This window comes from Zonotrichia albicollis, chromosome 8, assembly GCF_047830755.1.
Source record: "Zonotrichia albicollis isolate bZonAlb1 chromosome 8, bZonAlb1.hap1, whole genome shotgun sequence".
NCBI classification, from domain to species: Eukaryota; Metazoa; Chordata; class Aves; order Passeriformes; family Passerellidae; genus Zonotrichia; species Zonotrichia albicollis.
Genome location: NC_133826.1, coordinates 7,571,626 through 7,598,468, shown reverse-complemented (window position 1 = coordinate 7,598,468; position 26,843 = coordinate 7,571,626). Strand labels below are relative to the sequence as shown.

The following is a 26,843-nucleotide window of genomic DNA, read 5'->3' as shown; positions in this document are numbered from 1 at the left end:
ATTAAAGACCAGGAAACCCATACTTGCAAGCAGGCATTATTAATCTTTCTGCTAAGAGAACTGCTTATTCTAAAGAAGTGTGTGGTGCTGCTGTGCTTCCAAGATACAAGATGACAAATTCATTAAATGTCAAAGGAGCTGTTTATACATCAGAAATGGAGCAGACACGGGCATTAACAGGGCTCTTTGTGTGCCTGAGGTGAGCTGCTTTCTCCCAGCCCGTGCAGTTGAATTCCTCACACTTGTTTGTGGATCAGAAGCTCCACATGAAGAGAGGGTGAGGAGCAAATCTTGGGGAGGCAGAGCAGAGCCAGGCGAAATGCAGAGCCTGTGCCAGAAAGCTTTTTGCACAGACCTCACATGCCTGTGCTGGAAAAGAGGCGAGAGCTCTGCATCTGGCCCGTGCAGCTGCCAGAGCCACCCCAGGAGTGATGGAGAAAAACAGAGCTGAGGAATGCCAAGGGCAGCAAAACCTCTGCGCCAGCACCAGGACGCGATGCCAAGTGAGGAGCAGGACTGCATGCCTCCACCTTGAAATGGCATGCCTTTTTAATAAAAGAAATTTGGATGGAGGAGCAACTTGCCTGGGCACATTTTTTACATGTTTTTAGACTATGTAAAAGGAATAAATGACCAAAACACTTGTGTCTGCACCTATAGCGAGCCCAGCGGTAGTGTGAAAGCTGCCAGCATAACTAAATGAAATCTGCACTGATGCCAACCACAATCCTCAGCTGAGCAGAATATTGCAGAGCTTGGCAGCTGGGGCCTCTGATTGCCATTCAAACAGGTGGAGAGGAGTACAAATGAGACCTCAGTATCTGGTGATCCCAAAGAATCAATGGATTGAAATTATGATGCCTGAGATTGCAGAAAATGGTAAAGAGAAAAAAAATGGACAAGCGTGAAGCTAAACTAGGACATGAAAATCCAGGGTAGGCCAGAAAACCTTGCATCCCTCAACAACAAAATAGCAAAATCATACTGTATTCCCTATTTGTATTTAGGTCATGGACTTTTTTAAGGCGTAAAAGCACATTAGTATTAGAATAGCCTCTGAAGCAGATGAAGCACATTAACTCTGCAATTCACTGATGATATGACATCAATGTTGTCATGTATCCATTTGCAAAAATCCAGATTATTCCTTCCTTTGATCCCTGGAAAAGAGAAACCTCAGATGCCTTTGAGAAAATTTCCTCATCAATACTGAAGCACTTGCAGAGCAGTCTGCCACAGGGAGGGAAAGGACTGAGATTGAAAATGAAACATTTGAACTTCAGCCTTCCTCTATTCTTCTAAAACAAAGGAATATAGGAGGGGTGCAGAGTCCATGGGGAATTGCCACAAATTAGACAACTTTTTCAGGTTTGCCATGATTTCAGAGCCCAGGCTGGTGGTGAATGAAAGTCATGTCTGTCTGTGGGCTGTTTGCTGGCAGAGGAGTTTAGCAAACGCTTCTGTGGCACAAGTCCTATTGCTGGCTGTCACAATTGACACTAATTAACACCCTTGCTGACAGCCTTGGGGGAAAAGGCCAGGGGCTGGATGGGCACAAAGGCTGGGTTGGCCTATTCCTCCTCCAGCTTGTCTCCTTGAGGGGAGGAATGGAGGCACACTGGGGCATGCTTGGCCTGCCAGGACCTGGTAGTGTCTGTTCTGGGCATGAACACACCAAACTCCACTGCTGGAAATTGCTGGGCTGCCTGGCTCTCTGCAAATCCATTTGATAATAAGAGAAGAACCAGAGGGCGTATTTTACAAACGGAGACATTACAAAGGTAGCCATAATTTAATTGTTTGTCAGCATTCAGTATACTCTCCATTAAAATTCAAAGAATAACCCAGACCCCACAAGAATTAGGGATGAGAAGTATGGTTTATGTAATGTGATTTCTATTTCTTATGCACAGGAGCATTTTTCTTCTAACACTGTGCTGGAAGTGTTAGGTTACCCTGTCAAATTTTTCAAGTCTGCCACTGAGAAGAAGAGACCAATGCTGTGATGAAACTGAAGAAATGTTCTCAGAGATTTTTAATGCACCAGCTTTTCCAGAAGACAGTGACTTTGGTGTGTCATTGAATGAATTCTTCACACTCTAAAAGCTGCTATCCAGTGTGTAAAAGTCTAGAGCCCTTATGCAAACACAGAGTAACCCTGGAAGTTGGACCTTGTTTATACCAACTAGCAAAAGACTGCTACCAAGTGAAAAGCCATACAAACAAATCTGCTAAACAGAGCAGTATTTCTGGGGTAAATCCATCTCAAATTTGGCTTTACTTCAGGCTTCTGTCAAGTAGATGCTCTCCTTACAGACCGTTTAAGGAATCAAAACCAAACAGAGGAATTAATAACACAGTGTAAACCCCTCCACTTTTCATTGTATGCAATCCACTCCCTGGCCGAATTTTTGACCATTTTCCCCACTGCAGACAAAACAAAAAAATAACCTTCCCACTGTTCAGTAAGAATTCCTACAAGTTTAAGGGGAGAAGAGAAAAAATTACTTCATAAAAGGGAGACCTCTAAAAGTAATTCACAGAGAAGAAGCCAAGATAGTATCAAAGATACTTATCAAATCATTCTTGAAGTGAGATCAATTGATTCCTGTGAGTTCCACAGAAACGGAGCGTTAACATTTGGGAACAGACTCCACCTCCTGCCTCCTTTCCAGCACCAACCCATGCCAATCCTTTCGCAAGAGGAAAAATGCATATGGCAATTTTGCAGTTGTAGTATCCTGGGACACTGTGTATCAGGCCCTGGTGCATAAAATGTGATAATTCTTCAAGGTTTTCATACTTTCAGGCTATAGCAAATACAGCATATAAAAGTGTGATATTAATTCAAAACAGAAAACTGAAAAATCCCAACAACTTAGAATCTTGTTTTGCCAGTTTTAATAGGAGAGACTGTTTCTGGATGCTCAAGGATACACCCACAACAGGCTTTTACCTGCTCAAGAATCCACCCACAACAGGCTTTTTTTTCTCATGGCAGGCTGATGCCTTAAATATTGCATGCAATTTTCAAGGCTTGCAGCCAAATTTCAGGGTAGCAACATGTAAATTCTTAGAATGCCTTAGTGAGCCGGTTATTCTCATTTGTCCATTCTGATTATTATGGGACTTTTTAAAATGGTAAAATAGTAAAATATACTTACAGGTAAAAGAATTCAGGAAATGAGCACATATTTCATTAAGAGAAGTATTAATTAGCATTTCTGAATGGTTTCACATTCGGTGGCAACATCATTTTGCTTATCAAATGCAAAAGTCCAACGCTCCAGCAGTAAAGATAACAACTACTAAATATTGTTCAAAACATAAACCAGCAAATACTTAGATGCTTGCCTTGCCTTTCCACATGATGCATTACAATAACAGCTGCTATTTTACTTTGTTAACAGCGATTTTTCTCTCACTAAATTAAACAATACCCAAACCAATTTGAGTGCATTTTGGTGGTATCCTGAGTTAAAAATAATTTTGGATAAACATGTTTGACAACTAGTAAGTTAATGAAACATTTATTTCCTCCATATCACATTCTAAGCATTTTAAGTTTTGAAGCCTACATATCTGTGCATCTCCTCATGCTTTGGTTCACATCACAGAGCAATCCTGAAGCACACAAAATGGATTCCCCTTGGATGAAATTTAATTAGAAGATGTGCTCCAATCACCAACAGGCATTCCAGCCACAGGAGAAGACTAGAGCTGATCCAATGGGAAAACCTCAGGAATGCACACAGTAGGGTATGGCCATGGGTTCAGTGCCAAATGTTCTGCTCCAAAAATCCAATTCTGTCAGTCCATACAATTTGTTAATCTAAACACAGCTTGAGCAACAGGAGTTGGGATTAACTCTGAGTATTTATCTCAATTGTCTCCACTCCAGAGTTTCTTCGCATGCTCAATGTAAATGTTTTCAGATATTTCAGTTGCATGGGGCAAAGAGGAATGAACATTTTGGTTCTTTTCACTCCTTGTTGCAGTGACATAAGTGGTGGCTGATGGGAAATAAAACAAATACTGCAGATTGTTTTGATTCCTGTCAAGGCTGTTATTACACTGTTCACATATGACTTTTTTTTTTTTTAAAAAAAACCACTTTGCAGAATAACATGTCTGGTGCTTCACATTGCTGTTGTCAAATAGTCCAGACTATCTCAACATTCTTCCTGTCATATTCCAGAGTATGATCAAAATGATTTTCTGGGTTTCTGAGCTGAGAAAAAACAAGGATTCCCACAATGAATGCTCTTGTTCTTTGGGAGCATCCCCAGTCCTTGAATTCCTGTTGCTCTTCATAACCACATTAAAGATGTGCAGATAAAAACCAGCTTTTTTATTACATTTGGAATAGAAAAGGGCTGTATGTGTAACTTTTAAAATAAATCTCTCAGGCACAGTGATGTTCAGTACATTGCTTTAATTGTTTGGAATCTGAAAGTTAAATTCTATTACCTCTACCTCAACTTGAATATGAACTCTGAAGAAATGCTCTTATATGTCAAGTTGGCTGAGCGAGGAGAGCACTATCCTTACAGGGATTTCAAATCAATCCTACTCCAGGAGGTAACTGCCACTACTAATAAGGATTTTGTTTGCAATTTGCTGTACGTTTCCTCAGGATGTCACTTTGCTCATCAAGCAAGCCTGCAGGCACTCACTCCACTCCAACAATATAAAGCCATTAAATTCTTTTGCCTTGTTAAGGGGAAACACAAACTTCCATCCACCCAAATAGAAAGGTAAGTGGAAAAGTAATGTTCAACCCATGCAAGTGATTTTTTTCTGTGTTATTATTTTAGCAATGTGAGCTCCCTTCCAGTTTGATCTTTAACTTTTGTGAGACTGTCAGAGTTTCACATATGAAATAAGAGTAATATGTTGTTTTTTTTTTTTTTTCAGAAGCAGATCTGCTCTGTTCACTCTCCTTATTCTCCATGCTTCCAACAACTTTTGCTTTTTTGGGACATTGCAAATTAGCCCAAAGATTTCCAGAGGTAGTTCATCACACTGGACACTCAAAGTGGAAGAAAAGGGAAGTACAACAGAAATGTGATTTTTGGTAGACTGCTCAATGCTGTGCCTGATCCAGCCATTTTGGGTGTTTTAAGCAAAATCTCATTTGTCCATGTAGATCCATTAACTCCAGAGTACTTCAGCAGATTATTGTGCTTTACTCCCCTGTTCTCTTGTCTCTGTTTCTTGCTTAGCACAGCATTAAATACTTCAACTGGTTTACATGGTGTGATTGGTCACCTTGAAGCCAGGAGAAAATGCACTGTGTTTGAGAGCTGACTGTGAGCTCTGCTCTTGTGTTGGAACTACACAGACTCTATTCTAAAACTTCACATATTCTATTAAACTCTGATTGTTACCACCTCTCCTTGGTAGCTTTTCTAACTCTAGAGCTCTGCACTGGCATAACTCTTGGCTGTGATCACACCCTGGTAGCACTTGGATATGTTTATTTCCTCTGACTAAAGGGCAGATCTTCCCAGAAATCCATCTCGGATGCTCTGCCCATTTCGACACTGTCTGAGCACCACAGAGAGATTCTGAGCAAAACAAAGCTGTAAATTATTTACCTGCTTGATTCTAAACCCAGGCAAGCAATGATTTCATCCCTCCACTGCAAGTCCATATAATTTCAGGCAGCCTTAGAGAACACCAGTCCAGCTCATGCCCCACCAGTTCAGTTAACATCACTGGAAATATTCTGCTTTAAATTTCATACCAGGCTGTACAAAAGACCTTTGCCTGTTGCCATGGGATTCTGCTCCTGATTGCAAGAGATAGACAACATACCTTTTGACAGTTCTTTGCTGTAAATATGTTCCTGTTGTAAATTGACCTCTTATTTTGTGTGTGCCCAGGGACGTAATTCCAATTAAAACTTTGGATTGTGGCTCTCCCATAGGTGTAGCACAAACAGGCACATGCATGAAAGGCTTCTCTACAAAAGGTAGATTACATATGTGATTTGGAAATTGTATTTTTTAAAAAGCAATTACACACATGCTATCAGTAAACTCAGAGCCTACCTTCAAATGTGTGTTACAGCATCTCCCCGTCTCACTTTTGATAATCTAAACTGAGTTTAAAGTCTTATAATTTAAACTGGTTTCTTAAATTCTGATATTTCAGTGCCTTTTCTTGTAAGTGGAAACAAGAATAACACATGTTGAGGTACAAAATATTTTGAAATCCAGGTTTGACATTCTGATCCATACTCTGTCCCCATGTATATTATGTAAAGAAAGAAAGAAATGGTTTGAATATCTATATTTTCAGGTTTCATCCAACTTAATTACTAGACAAACACAATCCCAAATTCTTTTGGTCAATACTGCTACATCAAACAGGCTCTGGCTGCATTCCTGGCTTTAAGAAGCAGAAATCTAGGGTTTTCTTTCTATGCTGAAATGCATTATATTGTGTGAAGGATCCAGCCAGTCAGGAGATCAAGGTTGCACTGTGTGACAAACCTTTCTACATCTTTCTTTGCCACTCAGCAGTGATGTTTTAATCACTGACAAATCATCATTAGTGGTCTCAGTGGGCCCACTACAGTGAAAGGAACCATTAAAGAGAGCCCCATTCAAGTGAGGCTCCCCCATGATAAGTGATATGTGAGATGTGTCAGTTCACTGAACTTTAACCTGTTCAATGCATTCTATATTTTACAAAGGTTGTAAGGCACTAAATCAAACACCTTATAAAGTTTATGCGCCTTCATCAACATATATGTGATAGGCCAAAAAGAATTGTTTGACAAATCCTTTTTCTCTCCAAACACTGACTGCCTGTCATTAGGATTTAACTTTTGCTAACTAAACCTTCATCAGTCTTTTAATTAGTTTCCTGGGGGTTGTTGTCAAAATACCAGTCTGTGCTAACCTGGGTCACACGAGCTGCCCTCCTGAGTATTTGCACAATAAAATGGCAAAGGCACCCCTCATTTCCAAAACACATTTATGTAGCAGAGCATTGGGTCTGAAGTGATCCCAGCTCCTCCAGGACTCCTGTACTCCTGGTTTAAGAGTATTTATCCCCAACAAAATCCCTCTCTGTTATTGCTGGACTTGAAAGCATTTTACCCCAAGGTGACAGAAATTAAAAGAAAATCTTACCAGACTCATGGGCCTTTTGAAAATCATCATTTTGAAGTAAAACCTGAGTTTTAGTTTATTTAGAATTAAAGAGATCCCAGAAAATAAACTAAACTAGAACTTTTTGTTTTGCCCACGTGGATTTTTCCTTCATGTCTTTTATTTTCTTTTTTGCCCATTTCTTTTCTTCCCCTTCTCCTATTTATTACTTGAAAGCTATTTATGTCCCCTATTCCCATTAAGGCTAAACATTTGCTATTAATTTTAAATGCTTTCTTCATTGTGTCACTGAACCATAACGCATTTTTTAGCTAAATTTGTTTTCTTTCATGTCAAGGGATGTGGCTTTGGAGATATACAATTAATATATTTTCTTACCAAAAATAAACCCCAAAAAACCCACACAGAAAAAGAACAGAAAAGTATTTTTGCTAAGAAAAATAAATATTTGCTAAGAAATTTGTACAGCTGTGGGAATTTAGTCCTTCTCAAGCACACCATAGTACACCCTTCTTTTATCCCTTACTGAATATAAACTTGCTATGATTATTGGGCCAGTAGTAACTTGTAGTTATTGTTGTATTTGTCCATAATCACGCAGCTCAAAATACAGGATGCGGCATCTTCAACTATTAAAAAAACCCCATAAACTTTAGAAGCTCAATTCAAGCTCTACTCCATAGTGGCAGATCCTACAGGAAAAAAAAATAATAAAAATCACAGTTCTACTTGATTTCTTTTCAGATGAAGTCATTTTGCTGATCACCTTCATTGTCTTTCAGAGTACCTCTGCTGGCTCTGCCACCTATTTTGTGAGCCGTGCATTGTTACATCTACTTTATTCTTTAGTTTTGCTGGTATCAAACACTCTGTGTTTTTGACTGCTTTCGTGCTCTGGGATGTCACTCCTGAGGGGTTGGAACTCCTCAGGTCAAGACAACTGCACAGAAATTTGGGGCACAGCATCCATTTTATCCTAAGGAGATTTCAGTTCATGTATCATGAAATGCAGTCCCATGAGCAGGGAGTGCCTTTCTGGATTTGCTTGTCCGAGGTAAATCCATCACAGCTGAATTGCCAGCCACATTTGGAGGAAATCTTGCCAGCCACATTTGAAGGAAATCGGGAATATGCCATTATTCTGGCTCTGGATCCTAAATGGACCATCTGCCTGAGCTGCCTGCCCAAGTCCTGGGCAGAGCAAAAGTTCAGTTGTGTCTGTCTTCTCTGTGTCACAGGAGCACACAACAGTTTCAGTTACAATAAAAAAATTTGTAAAAGTCATATTATTGCCATATTATTGTACCACAAGCATATTTGTAACTCCACAGCATCTCCACGTTCCTCTGAGCTGGGCTGTGTGTCTGTGCTCCAGTGGGGCAGTTTTTTAAATACCAGCATGGACAGGGTGTTTCTTTCTGGAACTGATCATCTATGAACAATACAGATAAAACGGGGGAGAAAATGTTCTGGGTTTCCCAGGCACTGATGTTTGACCCACAGAGCTGCCTCAGGTAGCACAATGGTGTTGTGCAAAGTTTCAGGAACACGCTGCACATTTCCAAATTCCCTCAGCTTTTTGCTGGGAAAGCTCTGAAGCTACACTGATGAGTTGTGCAACCTAGTGCCCAGCTTTTCCAACTTTTTCTTTTTTAACTGTTCCTATAGATAAGTCCATATAGATACTGTTCATATAAACAAGGGCTCTGTTTTGCATTTAACTTGGCAAATAAAGACCTAAATACACAAATATACAAAATTTAATCCAAAGCGTCTCTGCTGTTGATATAGAGTTTGCAGTAAATAGAAGATAAAATATGTAAATATTTGAACAAAAATATAATTAAAATAAATGAGAGAAACTCGTGTTTTCACATCTGGTCATTGGTGCCAATTGCCGGCCTCACATTTCATTTTCAGGACTCAGTTGATTAAGGTAGCCATGACATATTTTCTGTCAAGAAGCCATTCATGTCTATAAAGATATGTACCCCAACCTCACTCTCCCAAAATAGCAAATTCCTTCAGATTTTGTTAGACATGCAAATGCTGCAGCTTCACTGATGTTCATGGAAGGGATCTGCCTCACTTGGGATACATGCAAAAGAGTTTTATTACTTGTTGGGTTTTTTTTCTCTTTTTTTTTTATCACCTGCTGCTGTTTTTCCAACTCCTCACTTTCAAATACAACTTAAAAACACCCAACCACCCACAAAGTCCATTCCCTAGCAACAAAACTCCATTAGAATGAATGTTCTAGGAATGATGGTCCCTTACTACAATAATTGAATTATAAAATCCACCTTGGCATCCTCACTCTGTATCCAGCACCAAGTGGACAAGGCTGGGAGGCTCCTCCCCTCCCTGGTATATCTCAGCCTTGGTGTTGAGGAACTGTCTTCTCCTGGGATGAGAGCCTAATTTATCATCTCTGTAATGATGCATGTTTCTTGTTTCATCCAGCTGCCTTCTTTGGAAGAAATGGACAGCTAAATAGATTTAAATAGATTATATCCTAATTAATAATTAACATTTAAAGCAGATATACAAAATGGCTCACAGCCAAGTGGGAAATAAACCCTTTTCTTCAAGCTACAATTAATTTCTTCCAGAGATGAAATGATAAGAAGTACAAGAAAATATTTAGCAACATTTATCTGCACGTTGAAATAGAACTATTATGACCTGAAAAATGTGTGGAAAGGTTCCTGACATCTGGTCCTCCTTGATAATATTCTTCCATGGTGCTCAAACAAAATGCTGAATAACAAATACACCACAAAGCTCTGCCTCCTATCCCATAAAGTCTGCTTTTCCCTACTCTTTTTTTTCCTCCCCTTTGTCTAAAAATTAAATAAAATACATGAAATTAATCCAATGAAGAAAAAAAATATCCCAGGATTCAGAGGAGAAGTCATTAAATTTCTACTTATTCTCAGCAAAGTCTGAAAAAAAGTGAGATTGAATGCTGACCAGCTTTGCAGACCCTCTTACATTGCAGGGCCACTTTGCTGCCACTTTTAAGCTCCAGGCTACTGGGCTGTGAATGTAGGAAGGGATATTCCATGGCATTTGGAGACAAGCCTGGAAACATGCATTACATATATTTAATGTAGTAAATAAAGCATTCTTCCCCCATAGCTCCAGCAATGCAATCCAGTGCTGTTAAACTCCGTGCTTACATTTGCCTTTACTCGATCCCTTTCTATCCAGAGAGCATTTCCTCTTCCCTCCAAACACAGCTGCTCTAATCCCAAGGCTCAGAATAAGCCACATTTCAGCACAGGCAGCAGGGGCAGAGGCCAAGGAGCCAAGGCAGACCTGCCAAGTCTCCAGGCTGCTGTCACTCCCTCTGCCCCAGGTCTCCACAGGTGATGTTTCCCTCTATTTCCATATTTCCATTCTATTTCCCTCTATTTCCATATTTTGGAAACAACAGGCAGAGATGGGGTGGTACCATGTGCTCCACCCTCATTTTTGATGTATATGGGGCCCTTAGGAACCTGATTTAGGGGAGAGGAATCCTCCCTGCACATGTCAGGGAGGGGAACATGATGATTTTTACCATCCCTTCCAGTGCAAGCCATTCTGATTCTATGATGTATTTCAGGTGGAAAAAACATGAAGAACTGAGATCTTTTCCAGATGGGGACTGCACCCAGCAGAGGATTTACCTGCTGATGGATCCTTTGGCACCACTGCAATAACCCAGATAATTACAAATTGTTATCTTGAGCCAGAGCCTACAGGTCAAACTGGCCTAGAGGCTTCAAATGGAAGCTCACATCACCTTTGAGTGAGTGAACATTAAAAGAAAGGAAACAGACTTTATCTTTAAGGCTGTGCTAGGCAAACATCTCTTGCAGAAAGTGAATAATAAATATGCTGTGTGCCATAGTAATGTCCGTGGGGGGAGGTAAGGAATTGCTATAAAACATGGTATTCTAACTACTACAGATGTTGCTGCTAGAATTTACAGTTTTCCCTGTGTGCTTATCTCTTCTCACCAGTTTCTGCACATTGAATCACATTCAAACATGAGCCATTTGAAGCCATCTTTTTATTATTTTAACCTTTTTTGTGTTTTGGAGCTACTATTAATTTCTTCTGTGCTATTCTGTAATGTTAAATAGATTCAAGAACTGTATTTACAAACCACATGCAATCCTATTTTGGCACATGTAAATTACATGCAAATACATTCTAAATTAGTTTGTTTATCACTCCAGAATTCTAATCCAAAGGTTTTGTTTTTTAAATTTAGTTTTTATTCTGACATGTTTACAAATGAGTTTGGCTCTGGAAAATAACTTAATAAACTCAGGGTTAGCTATGCAATTAGAGGAGGCATTGGGGAACCATAAAACCTGGAAAAGAATATTTACATCTTTTGTACATCCAAGATTCCACCTTTTTTTCCCCTCCCTTAAATTCATCATTTCAAAATATTGCTGTTATTTTCGTATGAGGACAAACAGCAAGAACTCATTTTTATAACCAATGACCCCTCTTTCCAACGAGCAATTCATGGGGTAGCACTGGATAAAATGCATAAAGTAGAAGATTTCATTATAAAAAAAGAGAAAATGAAAAATAACTGAATTAACATTGATCATGACTTTTCAACAGCATTCCTTATTATTACGGCCAGGCAAAATCTCCTGTGGGCAGTAAAGCTTTCCCATGTATTATTAGCCCTCTACAGAAAGCTATGAAAAGACACAAATCTGTTTTGTCAAAGGACAGAAGAGCATTTAGTTATAGGAGAAAGTATGGTCATAATCCATTGTGGGGTTGAAGGTGAAGAAAACAGAACTATAACACGGAGCCTTAAGAGAGTAATACCCTGCAGTTAATTCCTGAGCTCCATGGCCAGGCTGGCCAGGCTGCAGGGAGAGCTCACTCCCAGGGCAGCCTGGCATCTCCAGGTTTGTATTTATGGGCAGCAGCACTGCTGCCTGCCAGCCCTGCTCGTGCTGGGTGCTCCCAGAGGCGTTTTTGGGATGCCAAAAGGGGCCACTCAGCTGGTATGAACACCAACACCCTGGCAGAGCTGTCCCCCAGAGGGGGGAATACCTTGCTTGGCTGTGCTGCTGCTGGCGATTCAGCCCAGAGCCCAAAAGAGACGTTTAGGAAAGTTCCCCAGTCCATGGATAGATATTTCAGTGCTTGGATAACAAAACTGCATGCAGCCCATCCCCTGGAGTGAGGGGGCTCAGCTCGGGATCAGCGTGAAGTCACTCTCGCTGTTGGGTTTGTCCAACCTCCAACAAGAATGAGGGGTTTGGTCCAAGTCAGCTGCAATTTAAGTGCTCTGGACCAGATCCCAAAGCAAACGTGCAGCAAGTCTAAGTGAGGGTTCCTTTGGCATCAGCCACAGGCCCTACACCCTCACAGGCCCTGGAAGGAAGGGAACAGGCAGCAGGACAACAGTATTTGGCGTCACTGTGATGCTCCCTGGAGGATGGGCAGAAAAATCAGGGTCTGTACAGTAATCCATCCTTCCTTCCTTCCTTCTTTCCTTCCTTCCTTCCTTCCTTCCTTCCTTCCTTCCTTCCTTCCTTCCTTCCTTCCTTCCTTCCTTCCTTCCTTCCTTCCTTCCTTCCTTCCTTCCTTCCTTCCTTCCTTCCTTCCTTCCTTCCTTCCTTCCTTCCTTCCTTCCTTCCTTCCTTCCTTCCTTCCTTCCTTCCTTCCTTCCTTCCTCCCTCCCTCCCTCCCTCCCTTCCTCCCTCCCTTCCTCCCTCCCTTCCTCCCTCCCTTCCTCCCTCCCTCCCTTCCTCCCTTCCTCCCTTCCTCCCTTCCTCCCTTCCGCCACTTCCTTCCTTCCGCCACTTCCTTCCTTCCTTCCGCCACTTCCTTCCTTCCTTCCTTCCTTCCGCCACTTCCTTCCTTCCGCCACTTCCTTCCTTCCACTACTTCCTTCCGCCACTTCCTTCCCATAGTCCCCAGAGGATAAGGACAAGGGATGCAGCCGTGCAACAGGGCAGGTAATATAATAAGGCATCATGAATAACACAATCTCATGCTATCTCCTAGGTATTTGGACAATAGTTATTTTCATTTTGGTTCATATGGCCCAGAAATGTGACTCTGGTTTATGCTGCCTCCTCCCTTATCCTCTCTGCCTTGTGCCCCTTCCCCTCCTGTGCCCGGCTCCTCTGGCAGCACTCTGTCCTGGCACTCTCAGCAGGGTCTTGTGCCATGTCAGGAGCAGAGCCTGGTGCTCAAACAGAGTTTCACCTTCCTTTAACTGCTTCCTAAGGACACTGCAGTGCTGCCACTCCAGCAGTCCTCACGTTATCTCATTTAGCAGCAGCTCAAATGACTCCCTCCCAAACTGCACTGAGCTGTGTGATGAACAAGTCTCTTTTCCACCATGGCTTATGCTGCACTTACAGTCGGAATTCACAGAACCAGCACACCTTCCCCATTCAAATCTCCGCTAAAAATTCCTTTGTTACAAGCTCAAAATAATAATAAGGGCTCTGGGTTATCCTTTCTTGTGGGTTTCCCTGTGACCTTGGCTGACTGCTTTAACAGAAATGTTCTGCATACAAAAAAAAATGAGCCCACTGGCAATCCTTAGAAACAAATGAGCTTAGGAAAAGAGCTCTGTGCAGTTCATGCTCCCCTCTTCCTCAGTCCCACTCATTGCTGCTCTATAATCACCACTGTTTCTGCCATTTTCTGTTACATCAGAGATTGGAGGAAATGGGAGCAAAGAGGCACAGTTCTATAAAAATAACATTTTCTTTTTGACATTCTCTTTCCATGTTTCCCATCCACTGCCCTGACCTTTGTCTACTTAAGTTGCCAGTTATTCAGGAGCAGCTTTGTGTCACTGCATCCAGCAGGATGACACCCCTGTGGACTGGGGTACATGGATGCTGCTAAAATAGAAATTAAAAAAAAAAAATACACAAGCTAAGATACAGGCCCAGTGTAATTCAGCTGCACTGGGATAACAGCACCCTAAAGCCAGTGAGAAAAAGACTTGGGGCTTATCTGTCTCTGGCACAGAAGCCAGGTAACAAGGCTTGGAGGGAGCTGTCCCCACAATGGTGAGGCTGCAGCACAGCTCTGCTGTTCAGGGCTCTGCTGGCTCATGCATTTCTGCACTGTGCTCTATTTTGTAGTGTCAATATAATCCTCTGCTGCCTTCTAGATATTTAATACAATGACTTCCACTTAGTCCTCTTCAGGTAGCTCAGCAAGAAGAAATGTGCCTAAGTGAAGAGTGACAGGTGACCTTGAGAATTAAAATTTCATTAAAAAGGAAGAATGTTTTCCATCCTTTCCATCTGATACTGAAGAAATGAGGGGTTTATGAGAAAAAAAGTTTCTATTTTAAGTTTTCCCCAAGCTTATACAAGAAGAGGATCACAATACACCTGTGCACAGACTTGCTGATTTTCAGTTCCTCTAAATGAGTGAGATGCTCATTGTGAAGTATAACAGAAAGCATTATGTGCAAACATTTACAGCATAAAAAGCCTTGTCACCTGGGATACTTGCTGCTCCTGAAAATTCTGATCAAAGATAAGAACCAAGACAACTCACTGTAATCAATTATGCACAGATAGTCCTCAGCCTATGCGCAATTCATAAAAATAACACTAAAAACATAACGTGGATTTACATGCAGAAATGAAATGTGGACATGGTCAGAACACTAATCTTCTGATTGCTATCTTGAATTGGCAGTGCTGGCACTTTGAGCAGGTCCCTGGCTCCTGCTCACACCAGAGGAGCTGCAGAGCCACAGCCCAGGGCTGCAGGTGACATGAGGCAGCGCCCAGGGAGTCAGGGCTGCAACAACCTGGACATGGGTTTTACATCCATGCAGGCAGGGATAATTAATCCCCACACATCCCCAAAGTCCTCATGGTGCATGGAAAGCCTTCATTTGACAATCTGACTGAATTTAACAGAGGAACAATGCCCAGACATATCCCATGTGCAGCACAGGGCCCCTCTATGTCACCCCCTGTACATGGACTGACCAGAGGCAGTGGTCACCCTCCCATATTGGCCACTAAATCCAAAAGGCAAGTTGAAGATGCATGAAGATACTTCTTCAACTGCCTGGTTTCAAGCAGGTATGAACATGCTCCATTGTTGCCCTCACAAGTACCAAACTCACACTTCGAGGCCTTTTCTATGTCTTTCCCACCCACCCTTATAACAGCAAAGCCAAGGAATTCATGTTGCAATATCAATCCTCTCATCAGCTTTACACTCCTCAAAACCTATGAAATATTTAGATTTCCACGTGAGGATTTGTTCCTGTTTTGCAGTAGCTGACATCCTTTCCTCACAGGTGTTACACATTTTTGCCCAGGTGAGCTCCAAAGAGTACCCAGTGATTTAATGAGCAGATCAATTACTGTTCATAAGAAAAGATACTGTCTCTTTAAAGGTTATTTGAAGGTTGATTGCTATCTTATTGCTTATATCCTGCAAATCTATTCAGCCTTATGAATGAATTTGACCTTTTTATACTTACTGGGGGAAAAAACAGAACAGAAGTTAATTTAGAGCTCTATAATACAACACTTTTTCCCAGAGAAATGAAAGGGCATTCAAATCGATACCTGCACAATAACACTCTGATGAATGTTTGCACCCAATTTTCTCATTTTGCTAACTTGAGATTGGGCATTTTGAATAGTTCTCAAAGAACATATTCTTTATGTGCTGTGAAGTATGTGGTATTGTGTCCAAACAATGCTAGAGGATAATCATTATAGGAGTGTCACTGGTCCTGAAAAGGTCAGTTAGTTAGAAATGTCAGCTTTCAATGCAACTGTGCTGGACCTTCCCACGTAAGGAACCAATTAAAGGGACATGCCAAGGTGCATGGAAACACCATGGTGACCCAGAATAATAATAAGGAATTGTGGTAAAGCTTGATATTTTTCTTCAAAAGTAATGGATTAGCCTTTAGAATATCTTCTCTGCAGTCTTATTTTGACTTTGCAAATATCACTTCTTCTACATGTATCCAAAAAAAAAGGTCACTTTTTTAAATGCAAAGGTGGGGATGAAACAGCCTTACTAAAAGTAAACATTCTGCAAACAAATGGGGATAAAGTTCTGGTTTCATTATTGAATCAAAAAAAGTGCCATTTCTGTAGAACTCAAAACAGGGATATTGGAGATGGATGTGGGTGATGGTGGGGAACACAGGTAGAAATAGGTCAGGGGACAGGCAGAAAGATCAGTGAGGATTTATTCTCTTGGGACATGGTGTGAGGGAAGGGAAAAGACACTGCAGTAGGAGGCATCTCTGCAATTATTATTCTGGCAAACACAGAGGCATAACTGAGAATTAGGAAGGTACTGATCTGCATGAAAGAGTAATTACAAGCAACAATATTATTTCTCCTTATCACAGCAAATGGAAATTCTTACAGCTCTTCAGATGAGAAATTGGATATAGTAAAATTTCCTAATTAGCCTCGGGACAGCTGAAGCCAACCTAATGACACAAAAAAAGTAAAGAGTCCATGTCTTCCTTCTGCTCTCTGTTAGCACAATTATCTTGCTAAAGTTTCATCAAGTCTGGAAAAAACTTCTTCCTGTGGCTTTATGGTTCAGCTAAGACAGGCAGCACGAGAATTTCACTTTGAGCAGAGATTTTAGCATTTATATTTTATTTTTATGGTGGAGAAATTCTTGTACTGTGGGTTCAGACAATCCATTGCCATGCTGAGCAGTGAGATTCTGACTCCCCCAGTTATCTCATATTATTGTGGGCAAATGGGTGGATTAATACCCAGTGATATGGGAAATAATTCACTGAGCATTAAAAGACTCAATTATTACTGGAATTTTAAGTAATTTCTTTTCTCCACCAGCTTTACAAGTAAAAGAATGTGTGAAGCTTCACTAACAAACATGAGCAGTGGTTAAGTTATGCTGTTTAAAATCTTCAATGCCATCCTTTGACACATACTTAGACCAAAATCAATGTGCTATTAATTAATAAGGACTTGCAAAAAAAAAAAAATGTTCCCGAGTTTTAGCAGCAAACAACTTTCTGTCACATTTTATTAGTTGGTATCATTTTTACTAATACCTGTCTTATAGCTTCATGACTTTGAGTTCATATTATTTTCATGCTTCAATTAGAAAGAAGTTGATAGCCAGACTATCCAGGAAGGTAATGGAAAAGTCTTGTAGCAGGGCTTAGTGGTGAAATTTATAGTTAAATGAAACTTTGAAATATACTATAAAACTTCTCCTTCCTTTACGCACTTTTACTTGAGGTCTCATAAACAGTAATATGTAGAAATGCAAAACTTAATCAGCTAAAAAATATAGCAAATCCCACATATCACTTTATGCAATGCCAGGAGAGCAGAAATATATTTTCCTAACCAGAGGAAATTAACTAGGCAACAGTCCTATATCTATAATTTAAAGCAGTAAAATATGTATGGCAGAAGCTAAAGCCACCTTAAAAGAATTCAGGGTAGCAGTATATCACAAATTAATGAAATGGAGACATTTTTAGAGCATGCAGCACTGATGATATTAAAGGGGGGAGAATATTTCACCACATAGATCAGACTGATAAATACTTTTAAAATCAAGCTTTTTTTCCCTGTTTAAAAGTGTAAGATCTTGAATGTTAGGAGGAAGCACGTAGAAGCCATTAACACTTCTGACCAAATCTCAGTAGAGATTAGGATTATTTTACTCTGTCCCTGCCTGTAAAGCTCTGATGGGGTTTACACATTAGGAAAATCTGAGTAAATCAAAAGCCAGGAATTACAGAGTCAGCACTTACATTTTTCCAACTAAAACAGAGCCGAAAGAAACTTAAAAAAATTACTTTATATTCCATGCTGTAGCCAAGCTGGACACTACGGAATATTCAACTACCCCAGCTTTTTTAAATGCAATCAATTTACTGCTGCCAAATGTAGTAGGTTTATGTACATCTGGGAAACATGCACCTACGGGGCTGATGAATTTCTCCTGACATTGCACTGATTTCAAGAGAATGTTATTTTAAATTGGCAGTAGAGAGACTGGTAGAGAAGGATAAAGCCCTGAGGATGGCTGAATCAAAGAGAATTTCAAAAGAATTTTCCTGATGGTTCTTGGATAATATCACATGTTAGCTATTTTCAAAGCCAATAGTTTCCAACACACTTCCATTTATGGTATCAATAATTAAAAAATACTTCAGTGGGAGAGGAACTTACCTTACTGAGAAGAGAAATTGGAAAGCTGTGTTATTATCATAAACACAGGAGATGCAAAAAGCTGTGTCTCCATGGAAAAGCTATGGAAACAGGGGTATCTTATTTGCAGCTATTGAGTGGTTACCACAAAATGTGATGTGATTGCATGTGCGTGTTCAAAGTGCTACTAGAACATGATCACAGAGAAATGAAGGGCAGATCCTCGTCTCCTTTGTGCAACAAGGCCAAATTAAACCACCTCAAGCTTTGGTCCTACACCTCAAAGACAACTAGAATAGCGCTAAAGAAATGTTTTGGATCCAATTCAGGGGTAAATCTGTGTTTAAAGAAAATTTAAATTACCAAAACTTAAATCTCATTATGTCCCACTCCCTGCCAGCATGTCCCTGCCAGCTCCTAATGAATTTTTAACATCCTTCCCCCACCCCACTGCTCACACCAGCCCTGACTCGGGCACCCTGAACTGTACAGCAGCACTCTAATTGCACCTCACATGTCAAGGGGCAAAAAGAAAGCAGTGTGGTGAGAGCATTGATAAATTTAACTTAACATTCCTCCAGCTCCTCAGCAGCAAGGCAGAGCAGAGAACTCCCCTCCACGTTTTACAGGGGTGTCAGTTACTTCAAAGGAATATATTTGAGCACGAGGGAGCCTGGCTTGCTCCCAGCTTATGCATCATTTGTGTCTGGCTGTTTCTGGAGATCCACAGCAAAGAAAAGACTTCCTCCAGTTTGGGGCACGGTGTGGAGTTTGCCATACCTGCTTTATTAGGGTGCTGGAAGAGGTGAGCCCTGCATGTTGCATACAAACAGTGTAGTTGGAGCTGCAGCTCCAGCCATCTGTATTCCTGTTCCTTTTATTTTTTTCACTTTTGCCCAGGCTTGTTTCAGTCCAGGGTATAGATTAATGGTCTATACCTGTTCAGTTTAGCATACAGATGTGCTTTTAAGCCCAGCACCTGTTCAGGCAGGTTTCAGGAAGCCAAGCACCCATTGCTTGGGGGTTGGAAGCCATGTGGAGCAGGGCAAGAGGCAGCTCTGGGTCACTCTTGGTGTGGGTTCAGCATAGCATAGGCAGGGGTGAGGTTCAGGGAACAAGAAACAAATTCTGATCCTTCTGGGGGTGATTTCTGGGGCATCATGCAGCAGCCATGGCCATGGGGAGCAGGGTGACTGCCATGAGACAACATTAAGGTTTCTGTGATTCTACAAACTCCCTTTAAATATTTCGGCACCTGAGTCTCAACAAAACTTACATTAATGGCATTATTTAACCTTGCAATTAGTTTCATTAATTGGCTGATTGGTTTTTGGAAATTGTTTCAGTAGCACATGGAGAACAGCTGTTGTACTATGTGCAAGGCATCACCATCGATTCTCGACTAAAGGTAGAAAAACTGCTTTAAGAGCTTCACACACACACACAAGAAAGAGAGATGATATTCATTGTGACAGAAGTGCAAATCTCAGAGGTCACCTTTTCTTTTGAAGCCCTTTGTCTATTCTTACAATTAAGCAATAGGGTTTTGGTGGCCGACACCCCTTGTGGGACACGGAGGACTTTCACAATTCCAACTAAAGCTGTGTGACCTCTGCCAAAAGCAAAGGCTGCCTGCCTGCGGCAAGGTGGAGAACAGAAACAAGTCCCAGAGGATTGGCAGGTGCAACTAAACAGCTCAGCCCCTCATTTGAATCAGTAAATTAAGGGTTGACAGTGATTATGGCTGATCTCAGCCATCATAACTGATATCACGACTTTGTAAAAGCAGACTGTCAATGTCAGATCTTAGAACTAGGACTCAAAGAATTAAATATTTTAAAGTAGCAGTCTCCAAAGACAGATAAAAGCCCCAAGGCTATGATTTATTTTATTTTATTTTTGTATTTGTAGGGCTGAAAGTAGACCCTTTAATCCACAGGCTGACATTTTCCAATCCTACTAGGAATGGAGTGCCTAACTTTTTCAACCCCTTTGAAAAATCTCAGCTTTAGGCTCTTTGGTAAGTTTGGCCTGATCCAGCACCAAGCTTCTTTTGAAAATGCCTCTACTGAAGGAAAAACTACAGGCACTTTATTATGTAATTGTGAACAAATATTATTTTCTCCCCTCTGTATACAGTTATGGTAGATTTCTGGTTAAATATCAAAGGCTAAAATTTGCATTTCAGAAAAGGTATAGAAAAGGTATTTTCTTTGTTATAGAAAGCTTTCCCCCCACTTTTAGTGCAGCATGCTTACCTTACAGTTATTGAAGATCCTTCTAATTGCTATGTTCATTTAGTAGATTGCTTTATTAAACAGAGACCTGATCAGCTATTTACTGATCACATCTACACACAAACTCAACCCAATCAACCCTTTTACACTGAATAGTGTGCCAGAAATTATGAGAAAAGTATCATAAGTTTGTTTTACAGAAAAGTCTCATATTAAGTAATTCTGGTCCCCAACTCTCATTTCTCTTATTGAAAAAGTGCCGGTAGAGTTTGGTGCCCTTATCCAAGATCTGAGTGTGTGCTATGATTAAGACCTTCAGACATCTTGTTTTTTTTCTTTTTCCTCTAGAAACAGGGAATGCTGAAGATATGGAAAATGAAAAATGTGCCATGTTTGTCCTTGAAGTTACAGTTAGAATAGTGACAATAGCTGTATCACACTGTATTGTTGCTTTTATCAGCAAGTGCCCTGAGCATACATTAACATAATTGCAAACTGCGTGAAAAGTGAACATGCAAAAATGTGATGCAATTGCCAATAGCCTCAAACATCTGTCCCAACAAAGTGTTGCTCCTCCTTATTTTAATTCTTATTATTTTAACAAGGTTAGTGAAGGAGAAACCATGTCACAGATTATATCTACATTCAGAGTGTCAGAACAATTATTGATGTGAAATTGTTATCCAAGCAAATGTGTGTCACATTTTGCTCACTTCCCATAACACCTGTTCACTCTGCTAGCACATTATTACCAGTTAAGGCCAGAATTCATTAGTCCCAGTTAAAGCCCACCTGAAAGCTTAATTCATACACATATCTGAAAAATGAACCAAGTTAAACCAAAATGTGGCACTATTTGAGCAGGGCTTCATCTGAAGGTGGTGGGCAGCAAACTTCTGTAGCAGCTAATGGAAAGAAAGTGAGCCAGGGAAATAGGAATAAATTAAAAGCCCCCCAGCCTTGAGGGCTGAGATCACAGAGGAGCACAACTGAACCAACCTGCATTTCCACCACAGTGCTGAGACCTTCAAAACTCACTCTTGCCACAGCCCCACACTTTCCCAATAACAACAAATTTTGGTTTATCTCCTTGACAGATAAATTACAAAATCAGAAAGCAGATGGTTTAAGGCATTTTAATTCCACCTAAATATTTCCTGCCCCACTTTGGGGTTCTCAGTCCTGAGCCTGCACCTTGTGTCTCCTTCCACACACATTGAGTGCCACCATCTCCCAGCTCCCCAGACTGCTCCCGTTTGCCACCAAGGAAACTCAAGCTTGCATTTCTGTGATACTTGAACACACTCTGTGAATTTGAGGGCATCTGCCCTGCAGATATACCACTAACTGTAACCCCAGGAGGCTTAAAGAAATATCAGCACTCCAATTCATAGAGTAAAGGTCTGAGGAGGCAGCTCTGTGAACGGATAACTGCCCGGGGCTTTGCCGAGCACAATATAGCTGTCACTTGTTATTAGGTGAAAGATTTTCTGGGGAACAGTGTTTTTCATTTTGCATGTCAGAGACGGGGGAAAAAACACATTTAGACAACCATCTCTTTAAGAAAAGAGAAGAGAGCGGCGCAGCAGAGCTCACTTACCGGGGCTGGTTATTGTCAGGAGGTCAAGCCGCCGCTTCTGCTGAAAAACAAATTATAAAGGAATTGTTAAAAGGGGACTAATTTTAGCGGGTCAGCTTAGACCTGCAAAGTAAGTGTTCTGACATTTACAGCAGGATTAATTACAAGTTACATGGCTCACTGTAACTCTTTTGGAAGGGATCCACATGTACTTTATGAGGGAGTAAAATCCCCTTCCTCAGTCCTTTTAATGTGTTTTTATTTGCCCTTATAAAGTGTTACTATTTCTTTTTTGGAACATATAGTTGAAATGAATAGCTGGAAGCACAGATGGACCGATATATTTATAAAAGTGATTTCTGATTCCACAGGGAAGAAGACATGGAACCAGGACAAGCAACTCTAAATTCTTTATTCATATCAATCATTGACTCAATGCCTGTATGTGATCAAACACAATTATATCGCCTTGAGGTGAACCTTTCAAAGACGTGCAGGAGGATCTAGACAAACTCAGGACTGATAAAAAGGAAAGCTTCTTTACATGTGAGTGCAGTCAGCCCATGGATCTTGCTGCCACTGGATATCCCTCATCCCAAAAGCTTGCCAGATTTGATCATCACTGGATATGTGTACAGACATCAAAATACAGGCAGTTATTATGGCAAATAACCCAGTTTACACAGAGGACTGGTTTCTGGAATGGCTGCAAACCGTCACAGGATGAACAAACCCGTACTGTGAGAAAGTTAGGAAAATGTTTGGCCTGGAACAAGCCAAAAATCCCACCAAAGCCTTGGTGATGGTGGGTGCATCTGAGGTTCCCTTTTCCCACAACATGTAGACAGTGCTGTTGCCTATTCCATGTTCCCAGTCTCAGGTTGTCTCTCTACTACTGTCTCTCTGTAGCTTGCCACTTAAATCCAGGTGGTCCTAGACCATTATTATCTCTTTTCCACTTTTCTGTGGGCTGAGAGCTTTCTGTCACAAGCAGGGCTTTCCCCATCTCACGGACAGACTGCTACTGCCCCTTCATCATAGCACTTTCCAACTTACTGTCTTCTTCCTAACTTTGCCCAACATCAGTGTGTCTAGCAGGTATTGAAGATTATACTGTCCAGTTTAATTTCTCTCTCCTAATTTGCTCAATAATGTCTGTGTTACTTTCATTTATTGTCAGCCCTATTGATCTTCCAATCTAATTCTCATCACTGCGCTCACTGTATTCCCTATGTGACAGCTGAAAGTCCTTGAGGAGGAAACATTGACTTGGCATTCCCTATCCTGAGTGCTCTTCCTTGGAAATCATGACTGATGAGACTCCTTCCCAAACCCATCATTTCCCTGTGGTTAAGCTTCACTGTCTGAAGTGCATGGACACAGCTGGTCATCCACTGAATACACTTGAGCTGTGTGGGGCACAACAAAACATTTGGCCTGCTGGAAAGCCAAGTGGGGTGTCAGGCTGGAAAAAATACATTTTCTGAAACCTTCTTGGCCTTCAGTTCCATACCTCTGGCACACCACAAAATATATTTGAGAGAAAATTCCTATCTAACTTTTTCCAGAGGTGCTCCTTGTTCTCTTCACTCTGCTAAGTCATTCCAAGCATGACCTTAGCAGTGTGCTTGAACATATTTGCTTTAGTCTAAAATACTGGGCCCAGTGTATGGCCTAACTTTTTTCCAGGTGTGCCAGGGTAAAAGGGAGCAGAAAACCCTGCTGCTGCCTTGTGTCACCTGCAAACCCCCTCATTTCCTGGAAGCAGCAAAGCAGGGTAAGAAATCCTATGTATGAACACAGGACCCACATTCCCAAGGGGAGCTGGGAGAAAAAACATCTCCTAATGAGCTAAATTTTATATAGATCCTGCACCTTAATCCTGATTCATATGTACAAAGCTGTGAAATGCCAGAGCTCAGCCCCCACTGGGCCCAAAGCTTTGCTTACATTTCTCAGCACAACTGGAACTCCAAATGCTGTATATCTAACGAGCAGCCAGAGCAGAAAATATATATCTGAAGCCTATACTCTGTGAAAGCCTCTCTGCTAGGAAAAAAGGGTGGAATATAAATATCCTGCATCAAAGAAAGTTGGAAAATGTAAAGATATGGAACAGAGAGAAAGGCATGCAGCCCAACTGGTCCTCAACCCTGAAATGGGTTAAAATAAACATTAAGTGAAAAACCAAAATAGCTTAGCTTGATGTGTCAGGAAAACAAAAGCATATAGGACAGGTCAGACAAATGGGAATTAAAATGAAATTATTACAAGTCAAATGTTCAGTTTGTAACTTTTTTCCAGGTTGAATGCTGCCTTCAAGCTGACCTTGGAAAAAACAAATTAACTCCAGATCCAGGAAATCTTTGTGTATATGTTGAACTTTAAGCTGAAGGCATTTCTCTGACTTCAAGTGGAGCAGCACTGATCTTTTGCATCTAACACCTAACTGCTGCAAGGGATTTGAAACGCCACCAGGTTCCTGGCACTGGCTCCACCCAAGTGCTCCAGGCTGGAGCTCGGTGATTCCTGCCTGCCTGCTGACAGAGGGAGGAAAAAATTCTCAGCTCTGACCTTCACCGACCTTGGAGAGCTTTTCTCTGCTTTAGCTCCTCCAGGGAAGTTTGTGTACACTCACCCCAGCTCTGCAGAGAAGCAAACAGCAGAGTGCATTCCAGAATCGTGCATTTAAACATGCAAAGATGCCCTAATTATGGACACAATCACTTTCAGGAAATTCCTGCCTGCTCTCAGATCTCAGGGCTAGCTCTGCCGTTTCCAGGGCTCAGCTGGATGCAGGCAGCCTAGTAACTAGATGGATTAAAAAAAACCAAAAAACCCAGACAGACTCACTTATGAGCAGCTATAAAACCAGCAGTATTTGAATTTAAAGAGAGAGACATTACAAATGTCACACCCATTAATAAAATAATTTCATCAGAAGAATTGTGGCTGTGGGGCTTTATGTATTTGCTTCTTCAGTGTTGAAAGATGCAAATTGCAGCTGTGGCCCCCCTCCAGCATGATCACTCTCTCCCTGTTTTTGACAGATTTCTTGAAAGACTCAGCTCACAAGATGTCTGGCTTTTTTTGTTCTGCCTTTAGGAATTTTCCACTTCTCAAACACCTGCCCCTGCTGAGATGCTTGGGACCATCCCAATCTTCAGGCAACCCACTGTCCCAAGAATTTCTTACAATCTGAGCACTGAAATGTGATGAGTGCTGTCCCTGGTTGGGAAAGTGGTGACAGCTTCCCATGTCTCTGAGGCTGGATTTCACCCATGTTGACAAAAGGGCATTCCACAAGAGACACAAAAATGATCCCCACAGCATCAGCCATAATTTATAAGAGGCAAACAGAAATATTCCCTGCATCATCACAGTATCGCTGCTGCTGCTGTAATCCTGTCCTGCCCTTAAGGGGCAGCATCCTCTTTACACTCTGCTGAATGTTTGAGATCCCAAGGGCAGGAAGAGGCCACTGGTGATTCATCCTGTTCCCACCTGGAGCAGTTTCCATCTCTGCACTACCAGAGGCACAGTCCCTCCAGCACACCAGGGCTCGGAGCAAACCTGCAGCGGATCGTGCTCACTTCCACAAAATTAACACAATCCTTAATTAATGCAATAAGCACTGATGAGTAATAAATCATATTAAAATACAAGGAAGGCAATTTTTTAATAAATTAAGCATTGATTCACTCAATAAATATTAATCTGCTAAGCATCAAGAATTCATTACATTTTAGGAAACCAGTTGAAGAACGTGGTTGTGAGCTGGTCTGCAGTGTGCAGAACGGTCCCTGTTCACCCATAATATACACTTACTTTTAACTAATTCCTGAATTTATCAAGTCAAACAACTTGCCTGAAAGTGAGTTGGATTATTATTCCATTGCAAAATGCAATTTTCTCAACACAGATTCTAATTCACCCCTCAGATTTTTCCTGTTTCTTAGTAGCTCCTTTTCTAAGTACCTCCTTTCTCTTCCTTGGTTTTGGAGATCTTTAAATATTTGCTGACTGGTGTCATTTAATTTTCACCTCAATAACTTAGCAAGAGTTGCAAAAGTAGGAAAAAAAATTGCAGGGGAGTGTAAATTAACTCATTCATTTAAGTTTAGCTTATCTATGAGATGTTCTTTCACACTTTGCTCTCTGCAGAGTTCCCTCAACCTTTGTATATAGATGTGGGGATGTGCTGCACTTGCTTTGACTCTTATCTACAGATTAAGCAAAAGAGAAGGGAAAAAAAGCCAGATGCAAAGATGCCCCACGAGACTGATATGGAGCTGTTTCTGTAGCAACCGATGATTTTCTTCTCATGTAAGAATGAGCCTCGTCATATCTAATTCTGAATGTATCTGGGCCTTCCTTGCCAGCCAAAGCTGTGTCAAGTATTAAGTCAATATAGTCAGAGAGAGTGATAAAAAAGCAATTATAAAGTCATCTTCCTACTCCTTCTCCAGCCATGATCCAAAAAATATCCCTATCCCTGCCTTCTGTCCCAGCACATCATCTCCAGGCCCCAGCAGTGCAGGTAAGTGGGGATGGAGCTGGCAGCAGCTACTCAGGGATCTATTCCACACGATGCTGGAAGCTCCTTCAGCCTCCCAGCCATGCACATCCCAGGAGCCAGCAGAGATTTTCCTAAACAGCAAGGCCATCTATTCCTGCCTTGCTCCATGTAAAATTCCTAAGCCCAGAG

The 26,843-nt window shown here is 41.2% G+C and overlaps 1 protein-coding gene across 10 annotated transcripts in view; it reads right to left on the bottom strand.

Annotated features, from left to right (window-relative positions):
- BEND5 (BEN domain containing 5) overlaps positions 1-26,843 on the bottom strand; it is an 873,054-nt gene that overhangs the window by 390,461 nt on the left and 455,750 nt on the right. For 7 of the 10 annotated variants that reach the window (XM_074545834.1, XM_074545836.1, XM_074545829.1 and 4 more), the window contains one exon: positions 22,157-22,196. In XM_074545834.1, coding sequence (XP_074401935.1) covers positions 22,157-22,196 — 40 coding nt within the window. The remainder of the gene's footprint in view (positions 1-22,156; positions 22,197-26,843) is intronic. The other 3 variants (XM_074545835.1, XM_074545831.1, XM_074545838.1) reach the window with 1 other exon arrangement.